The 10100-nt window shown below is 42.7% G+C and overlaps 1 protein-coding gene across 3 annotated transcripts; it reads left to right on the top strand.

Annotated features, from left to right (window-relative positions):
* Nucleotides 1-1462: 1462 nt before the first annotated feature.
* On the top strand, nucleotides 1463-10100 carry LOC121935725 (zinc finger protein 345-like). Of its 3 annotated transcripts, XM_042477545.1 has the most exons (3): nucleotides 1463-1663; nucleotides 4226-4425; nucleotides 7185-10100. In XM_042477545.1, exon 3 carries the CDS (start codon nucleotides 7235-7237, stop codon nucleotides 9353-9355), a length of 2121 nt encoding a protein of 706 aa, XP_042333479.1. In that variant the 5' UTR covers nucleotides 1463-1663; nucleotides 4226-4425; nucleotides 7185-7234; the 3' UTR covers nucleotides 9356-10100. The 3 variants fall into 3 exon arrangements, with proteins under 3 accessions (XP_042333479.1, XP_042333480.1, XP_042333478.1); XM_042477546.1 differs by lacking the exon at nucleotides 4226-4425; XM_042477544.1 differs by lacking the exon at nucleotides 1463-1663 and having other exon boundaries at nucleotides 4114-4425.

Genomic DNA, 10100 nt, shown 5'->3' on the forward strand with positions numbered 1-10100 from the left:
CTTGGCAGCGTGTGGACGCTGTGAGGCACTTACGTAACAGTTGCGGTGCTGGTGTACACAAGACGCCGCCATTGTTACGCTGCCTGCACATACTAGAGTTGCTGCGCGGTCCCTAACCCTAGAATCGGCACCGGTATGCCGCTTGTTGGCGGTATGTACCACACCTTTGTTAACGTTGGTATGCTTGCATTAAAAATAAAACATTTTGATAAAAAACATGCCCTCTATCAAGGCACCATTTAAAAATTTTTTTGTTATTTTTCGTACAGCATACACACTTTTTTAGAAGAAGTGTTCCTTTCTGTGAGATGCAATGTTGAGAACACCTCTGAAACTGATAACAAGCTGATATCCTTTTTGGTCTATTTCCTTACCCTGCTTGTCTTAATCCATGTAATATCTTGAATCAAGTACTGATATAATGCAGTTAATGAAGTAGATGGGTTCTTGGGCATGAGTCCAAGAAAATTTGCTACCAGAGGCTGAAATAACATGAAAAGAATAGGGATAGGTTTCTACACCACAGAAAAATAGAGCAGTTCCAGAATTTTCAACAAATTTAATACAAAACTGACAATATGCACATGTGAACTGTAACTACAGATTGAGTCCCTTTTCTGAAATGTTTGGGACAAGAAGTGTTACAGATTTTTATTTTTGAATATTTGCATATACATGATGAAATATCTTGGAGACGGGACCCAATTTTGTATACACCTTATGACCTGAAGGTAATTTTATACCTACTGTATAACTTGACTATAAGTCGACCTCATTTATAAGCCAAGAGTGGGTTTTGAGGCCAAAATTGTGGAATTTAGGAGCATGTAACAGGATATAAACAATGAAGCAAAGGAAAACAATGCCAAAGAACTTACAAAATTCCAGCAAGCATATCTTTTGTACTCACACTAAAGGCTGGGTGGATGAGAGAGTAAAGGGAGGTCAGTGATTCCAAAACAGATTATAATCTTGCCTTTCACTTTTTCAAATGAGTACTTACACTGATGGTTCCTTTTTTATGAGTTAAAGTACAGTACTTACACTGACGCATGGATATCTCGACTCAGTTTTTTTGTGCCATTTTTTAACCTAAATTTTTAGACTTATACGTGAGTCTGTGCTGCATTTTAAGTACTTTTCTGCATGAAATGTTTGTGTACACTGAGCCATCAGAAAGCAAAGGTGTCACTATCTCAGCCGTCCATGTGGACAATATTGGGAGTATTTTGGATTTTAGAATTCCAGATACACAATCTCTACCAGGTCAGATAAACCTTACATAAGTGAAAAAAAACATTTTGAGACTCCTAAAGACCACTATTAATTTAGGACCAAATTAAAACTTGAAGTTTTCTTGCAAAATGTATCCGGGGTAATTTCCCCCCTCTTCCACTAGCTTCTACCTTTATTAGCATTTTCATTTAGAATAGATCTATTGACTATATCAGTATTTGATCTAAGATATGGGAAATAGTCAAAGAGTTCTCATACTTTGAGTCAAATATTGATTGGAGTGGAGAATGCAGTCAAGAAAGAAGACTAGGATTGGGAAGGACCTCCCTCCACTATCAAACATTTCTTACAGTAGAGTTCTTCCTAATGTTTAGGTGGAATCTCTTTCCTTATAGCTGGACCAAAGGAGGAGATGTGTTAACAACAGGTAACAAATCATGATGTGTAGCTGTTTTATCAATACCAATCTGGTTGGTACAAATATGATTGGATCTATGGTCTCTGGTGCAGAGAAGTTAATGGCCCACTTCAGTGGTGTGGAAGAAAGAACCCTTTGCAAGCTTTCAATCTATTTATGAACTTTTATGTCCTAGCCATCCTTTAATTATGATGATTAACTTTACATATACCTTGCCTTTCAAAATGAACTCAAAGCAGCTCAATTTAAAATGAGTGCCCTATAATTAAAACGCACAAAGGATTAACATTACAATGTAATTAACTGTTGATAAAATTTAAAGAAAACATACAAAGCCATTTTTAAACATGCAATTAAAAAGAACACAGTGCCTTGTTAAAAAGTCCTTCCTTTCAAAACACTGGATGCTCAAAAGTCTATTGGAAATTTTTTAAAAATTGGTATTTCCCTTTTGGAGAAATGACCGCAAGGAGAGGGCCTTTCTAGCCTTCCTAGGAAGGGAAATCCAGGGCTAAGAGCAGCCACCAAGAAGGCCCTGTTTTGTGGCCCAAGGAGCTGCTGGGAATGAAAGATGATGGAAGCCAGGCTTATTTAGGGTTCCCTATCTTGCTAAGAAAATCCCATGATAGGTTTGTTTTAGGGTCACTATAATCTGGAAATGACTTGAAGGCATAATAATTCCTATTTTGTGAAGTCAGACTTTCATGGAGCACATCCATACTTTTTGGTGGATTTTTTGGGCTATGTGGCCATGTTCTGGAAGAGTTTATTCCTGACGTCTCACCAGCATTTCTGGCTGGCCTCTTCAAATAGTTTTTTGTGGGTTTTTTTGGGCTATGTGGCCATGTTCTAGATGAGTTTATTCCTGACGTTTCTCCAGCATCTGTGGCTGGCAGCCAGAGAAAGATGCCAGCCACAGATGCTGAAGATGCCAGCCATAGATGCTGGCAAAACATCAGTAATAAACTATTCTAGAACATAGCCACATAGTCCGAAAACCCCACAAAAAACTATTAATCCCTATTTTATCCTCACACCAACTCCATGGGGTAATGTCTGAAAAGGTGGCCACCTGCCAGTTGCATCTTTAATGGATCTCCCCATCTATTCCATAAGCCAGCCCTGAGATGGATAAAAAGAGTCACATTGCATCTGCACGGCAGCAATAATCCAATTTGACACCACTTTTACTGCCATGGTTCAATGCTACGGAACTTCTGGGAACTGCTATGGAACAAACTACAACCCCTAGAATTCCAGAGCACTGAGCCATGGCAGTTAAAGTGGTGTCAAACTGGATTATGTCTGTCATGCAGATGCAGCCTCTGAAGATTGAAATTGTAAAGAAGGGGAAATAGTACATGTACCTTCTTCCATCAATGCCGGGCTGATTCGGCCTTTTCTGGAATGCAAGAAAAAGCTACGATTCTTTTTTTTTGGAGGGGAGGAGGGGAAAATTAAAACCTGTAATGATTGTACAATTTAAACAATTATCCCAGTCAGAACTTGGAAGTTAATTTTTGGACCACAACTTCCAGAACCCCCAGTTATTCCAAGTTCTGCCCCCAAAGAATCCCCCAAATGTACCCACTATCTCTCCCTGTTTAGAAATGTTCTTTTCATATCTGAATTGTTAGGAAAAGTGGATTAGGAAAAGTATGGCCTGGATTACATTTGAGGAACCCGAATTGAAGTCCTTTCCTTAGGAAGACCACTTTTCCCATCAATCTGAGGTCAGGAGCCACAAATGCTTACCTAGTCTACTTTGCAAGGTTGTTGTTACAAGGATAAGGTGATGAGGAGGGAGAGATGTTGGTACATCTACATTGTAAAAATGATGCATCTTGACACCACTTTCATGGCTCTATCTTACAGAACCCTGGGATTTGTAGGGCTCCAGCTTTCTTGGACAGAGAGAGAGAGAGCTAAAGACCTTGCAAAACTACAGATCCCAGGATCCCATAGGATGGAGCTAGAGCACTTAAAGTGGTGTACTAACTGCATCATTTCTACAGTGTAAATGCATCCAGAGGGTGGGAGAAAACACTGCAGTGGAGAGAAATGTAAGTCTGATCCACACTACAGAAATAATGCAGTTTGACACAACATTAAGTGCCATGGCTCAATGCTATGGAATTTTGGTCTCCTAGCAAACTACAAATCCCAGGATTCCATAGCATTGAGCCATGGAAGCGGTGTCAACCTGGGTTATTTCTGCAGTGTGCCAGAAGCCTGGGCTGAGCCCTTGCACTGCAGAAATAATGCAATTTGACATTGCTTTAAGTGCCATGGCTCAATGCTATGGAATCCTGGGATTTGTAGTTTAGCGAGCTATTGAGCCTTCTCTGTCAGAGAGCTCTGGTGACCTTCCAAACTACAAATCCCAGGGTTCCATAGCATGGAGCCATGGAAGCTAAAGTGCTGTCAAACTGCATGCATTCTGCAAGTGTGGCAGCAAGCATAGAGAGAGTGGAGAGAAATTTAGCCTTGTGTCCCTTTAAGGGGGAAAGGCATAAAAGGAAACTACGTCTCCCAGAATGCTCTTTGATACTCCATTTCCCATCCTTCCAGGCAAAGGAAGCTGACTCCAAAGAGGAGGCTGGCCTTTTCTGTTTGGCTTAATTTTTTTTGCAAGGTGTTGCTGTTTAATGCAAGAGCTGTTGCTGCGGATCTTATTATTTTTGCAACGTGCAATTTCCCCATTTTTTAAAAAAATAAATTAAATATATATATATTTTGTTTTGTTGAAGATGAGATGGATGAGAAAACTGGTAAGTGCCTGTGAATTTCCTTGCTTAATTCGGAGGGGATCCAAATTAATGCTTCCTTCTATTTGCAAACTCAGCATCCTTAATGCATTGGCTCTCAGATTTGCAAACAGCAAATCCATGCAGTTGTTATGGAAAATGAACAAATTGTTAGAAAGAGGTTGGGGTGTGTATGAAAGAAGGCGTTATAATCATTCTAAAAATTGGCCTTTATGAGAACACAATGATGTGTCTTTTTTCCTCTCCTCCCAGTGATCTTTGTAACATTACCAAAGGTGGAAACTACTTTATTGCAAATGAAATAAATCAATAAATGGGGGGGGGGGGATAAGGGGGGGCAGGTTTATTTTGGTGCGATGATGCAACCTAAAAATTCTGCATTTGTGTGTATCCTGCACTTCTTTTGCAAGGAGGAGGCACACACTAATGCAGGATTAAAAAAAAGGTTGCATCACAGCACAAAATAATAAACCTGACCCATTTTCTCCCATTTCTTTATATGTTTTATTGGCAACAAAGTAGTTTCCACCTTTGGTAATCTTTGGACTTTGTGCATTATTGGGTCACCTCCTCAGAAAGTTTGGCTTGGATGGGACAGGCCTATGGCTGCATCCACTCTGCAGGAATAATCCGGTTTGACTCTGCTTTAACTGCCATTGCTCATTGCTATACAATTCTGAGATTTTATAGTTTGTTCTGGCACCAGAGCTCTGTATGTGTTTGTTAATGTTTGTAGGTATATTTGTTTTTCCTTTTCCTTTTCTGTGTTGGTATGTTTCTAGTTTTGGTTTTAACAAAATTTCAATTAATTTTTTCTAAAAAAAATGCTTGGGGAATTGTTTATTACAGTTGGTTCTCTGCATCCAGGGATTCTGTATCCAGGGATTCAACCATCTATGGCTTGAAAATATTTTAAAAACATAAATTCCCCAAAGCAAACCTTGATTTTACCATTTTATACAAGGGGCACCATTTTATTATGCCATTGAATTTAATGGGACGTGAGCATCCACAGATTTTGATATCTGCAAGGGGGCCCTGGAACCAAACACTAGTGAATACCAAGGGCCGACTGTACTTAATTTGCTGTTACATTGGGGATATGAATCAACTGTAGGTTTGGTTAAATAAACAGAGTTTGTTCTCAGCCCCAGAAAACCCCATGGTAAGTTTGCCTTAGGGTTATCATAAATCACAAATTGCACACAATAACTGCAACAACATCAGCTTAACTAATACAGGGTTGAGTCTCCCGTATCCATAATGCTTGGGGTTTTTTGGATTTTTATTTTTTGGATTTTGGAATATTTGTATTTGCATATACAGTACGTACATAAGGAGATATCTCTGAGGTACTGAACTTTAAGAAAGCAAAGGTGTCCCTATCTCATCCACCCATGATAAAAGTTTTGGTTTTGGGGATATTTTGGATTTCAGAATTCTGGATAAAGGAAACTCAACCCTGGATTTTATAATGGAAGAACGGTTGGCCTTTGGTAGCCATAGATTCTGCTTGAAAATATTTTAAAAGACTTTTTTCCTCAAAAAAGCAAACCTTGATTTTGCCATTTTATCTAAGGGGCACCATTTTACTATGTCATTGTATTTAATGGGACTTGAGCATCCACATGTTTTGTTATCCAAGGTGAGTCCTGCAACTAAACCCCAGCAGATACCAAGGGCCCACAGTATATCTAATAGGGGTATATATCTATTGAGTTAGGAGAGGAAGTTAGTATTTGTTGTTATTAACTGCCTTGGAGTCAGCCTTGACTCATGGCAACCCCTTGAATGGGAATCCGCCAAGCTCTCTTAATTGAGTCTATTTCGTATGTGGTCTTCTTCTCTTTCTGCTTCCCTTCATCTTCCCTTAGTACTCTTAAGGAGGGCATATCCATCCTCCTTAAATAATATGAATTAGGTAGAAGGATTGCAAAATGAAAACTGTGTCTGGAAGCAACACCCTCTACATTTTACTTTGAACGGTGCCAAGATTGGATTCTTTTCAGTGCCAGGACAAGGCATGGCTTTTTCTTGCTTTTTGACTTAATTTTCTTTTAAGCATATATATGGATGGTAGAGAGCCAACTTGGCATAGTGGTTTGAGTGTTGGACTATGACTCTGGAGATAAGGGTTCGATTCCTAGTTCAGCCATGAAACCCCTGGGTGACCTTGGGCAAGTGACATGCTCTCAGCCTCAGAGAAAGGCAATGGCAAACCTCTTCTGAAAACCCCATGCTGGGTCCCCATTAGGTTCAGCATAAGTCAGATAGACAGAACTCATTAAATTGGTAAGGTGGATGGCAGCAGGAAAAGAAGAAGGTCACACTGCAGATGGATGGTCTCAACCTGGGAGGACATGGACCTGTGTCTGTGAGACCTGAGCTGGGCTGTTGAGGATAGGGCAACTTGGCCTTTCATTCATGGGGTCACCGTGAGACAAAGTAAAGTCAAAGGTAGTCATCAACAACTACACCAATACTTTTAAAACTCTTTTAGCTTTTCCAAGCTGTTTTAATTTATTAGAGAGGCTTAATTTGTTTTTATTTTGTTTTCAATCATATGTTGATTTTAACTTGGAAATGTTTAAATGTCTGTATTGTTATATCTATTTACTGTCCTTACTCACATGATAACAGGATGGTACAGAAATATTTTTAATGATGGTAATGATAATAATATTTCCAATGAGCTTGAAAGCTTGTTGACAATTTGTTTTTCTCAGTCATTAATTCACTATATGTGTGTTTTATCCCTGCAGAGGAAACTGTGATCTTAAGCAAGAATAAAGTGGACCATCCCTGGTGAGAAATGAATCGCTGCCGGCAGAGTTTTCGAGCATCCCCTTCCAAGCAGAGTTTTAGAGCATCCTCATCCAAGCAAGTGAGAGAGATGAGGACAAAGTCAGCGAGTCCACAGTGGTTGAAAGGATGCCTACAACCAGGGCCAGGAGACTTGGAATGGGAGGAGGCTTCTGACAGTAGCTCAGTAGTCTTTATTGAGGAGCAGGGAGATGTTGGATGTGTGTCCGATTTAGTGGTTGATGGAGAGATCTCTGCCCAGATGCAGGCCACCATAGAGAAACGATCCTTGATGGAAGAAACAGAGGTTTTTCTTTATCCAGAGAGTCCTCAACCAAAGATTGAGCTCCCAGCAGAAGAATCCGAGGAGGTTGCTTACCAAAGACAAGGTTGCGAAGAAGCTGAAGTGGTCCTCTGTCCAGAGGCAGCTTGGATAAATCAGGATTCTGAGGAGGAGGAAATTGGAGACTTTAGCTATGATGCTGGATCTCCACTTGGGGTTGAATCTGAGATGATTTTTGACCCAGAGGGATCCAGTGAAAAGGAACCAGAAGAGGTCTCTTACTGGGGGCAACCTGCTATGGAGGAAGCACACATTGGGGGAGATTCTGAGTCAGTTGTTGATCAGAATGGTTCTCCTTTAAGGGCAGGATCTAGTGGGGAAGAATGTGCAGAAATCCACTCTCATCAGAGAGTTTTTCCTAGGAATGGACCTGAAAAGGAGGCAATTGACGCATGGGCCATGCCTGTACAGGAGCTAGTTGTTGAACAACGGCCACCCAAGCCACGCCATATCTGTAGCGAGTGTGGACGTAGCTTGGCCAGCCACTCGGCCCTCGTCCGCCATTGCCTCATCCACACAGGAGAACTGCCTTATGAATGCCCAGAGTGTGGGCGTCGCTTCCGACAGTCCTCTGCCCTTGTCCGCCACATTCGGGCCCATCGAGGTGAGCGCCCATATGTTTGTGGTGAGTGTGGTAAAGCATTTGGTGTCAGGTCAGCATTGGTTCGCCATCAGCGGGCACTGCACACAAGCGAGAGGCCTTATGTATGCGCTGAGTGTGGGAAGGCCTATGCAGACCTTTCCATCTTGACGAAACACCAGTTGATTCACATCAATGGTCGGCCATTTTCTTGTCCTGATTGTGGCCAGTCTTTTGGGCATCGCACCACCTTGACGCAACACCGACGCATCCATACAGAGGAGCGGCCATACCGTTGCACAGAATGTGGGCAGACTTTCCGGCAGAACTCGGCCCTGGCCAACCACCGCCAAGTCCATTCGGGCAGACGTCCCTTTTCTTGTCAGTACTGTGGCAAAACTTTTGCGGGCAGACCTACTCTAGTCCAACATCTCCGGACCCACACGGGGGAAAAGCCGTACAGTTGCCCGGAGTGTGGTCGCCAGTTCAGCACCAGTTCCAACCTCCTGCAGCACCGGAGAAACCACCTTGGCGAACGGCCCTTCACCTGCTCCTTGTGCGGCCGGTGTTTTGCCCGGCGGCCTGACTTGGCTCGGCACTATGTCACGCATGCTGAAGGCAGTGTCAGGCCTCATCGCTGTGGGGAATGTGGGAGGCGCTTTGTGGAGCTGGCAGACTTGGAGCAACACCAAGCCACCCACCGTGGAGAGCGGCCCTACGTCTGCAGCTACTGTGGCAAATCTTTCATGGAGGCTGCCACCCTGGCTCGCCACCGGCGGTCACATCTTCCCACAACCGAGCAGGGCTACAAGTGTGAGGAATGCGGGCAGACCTTTGGGCAGAGCTCTGACCTCTTGGCCCATGGACGAGTCCATAGCGGGGAGCGGCCATATGCTTGTGTGGACTGTGGCAAAGCCTTTGGCCGCAGCTCCAACCTTTCTCGCCACCGACGGGTGCACACCCATGAGCGCCCCTATGTCTGTGGGGACTGTGGGAAGAGCTACACCCAAAGCACCCACCTCATGGAGCACCAGAGGCAGCACACAGGCGAACGGCCCTATGAATGTGCAGACTGTGGACGGTCCTTTGGCAAGAAGGGGCACCTGGACTCTCACCGGCGTGTCCATCAGCTCTTGCCAGGATCCCCTGAGAAGGATGATGAATCCCTTGTGGAATGTGCTGATTCTGGCAGTCCACAGAATATATGAAAGAGCTGAGCGGGCAAGAGACTGGAGTAGGGTGGGTGGGCTGAGGGGTTACAGCAAGGCCTAGTTTCAGCATGACTTAGCCCATAAAACTCTTCTACATGCCACAGTCCTGCCGTATAGTGATCAAAAACATGCACAGAGTTCCTTACCATGGGGGCCCAGTGAAATGCCTCACTGTCATTCATATATCTAACAACAAAGGGGAAAATATTCTGGGTCAGAAGGCAATCAAGTGTGAATTGCTATAACATTAGAAATTTTCTTGAGTGGTAATCCATAAACTCAGTGTGAAACATAGACTTCCTAACAGCTGGAAAAGGTGGTTATTTAAAAGGAATGTTTGACCACTAGATTCCTCATTCCTCCAAGAACGAGCAAATTCTGCTCCCCTGTTTCTATTCTGATTCCTTTAGTTCCAAATTAAGTGGAAAAAGCTGTAGTTCAAGTCTTCCATCTCCGAGATGTTTCATCCTGTGTATCTCATCCCGAAAAGTTGGGTCTCAGTAGCCGGATATCAAATGCTGTCCTGCAAAGAACTCTTCCTCTACCTCACCACCTTTGCTTTGCTTTAATTCTGCAAATAAGAGAGAATAATGTCCTTGTTATACTGTATATTCAATAAGAGTCTGAGGATTTGCTTCTCTGTGTGTGTGAGACAGAGACACTCTGTGATTGTTTGAAATTCTCATTCAAGGAAGCAGTGAAAGTATATACATATAAAAAAAATCTTACATTTGAGTGGCAT

The sequence above is a fragment of the Sceloporus undulatus genome, chromosome 6, assembly GCF_019175285.1.
Source record: "Sceloporus undulatus isolate JIND9_A2432 ecotype Alabama chromosome 6, SceUnd_v1.1, whole genome shotgun sequence".
Taxonomy (NCBI): domain Eukaryota; kingdom Metazoa; phylum Chordata; class Lepidosauria; order Squamata; family Phrynosomatidae; genus Sceloporus; species Sceloporus undulatus.

Bases quoted from the DNA above. Each gene is read 5' to 3' on its own strand.
- LOC121935725 (XM_042477545.1), top strand. From the start codon at position 7,235: ATGAATCGCTGCCGGCAGAGTTTTCGAGCATCCCCTTCCAAGCAGAGT.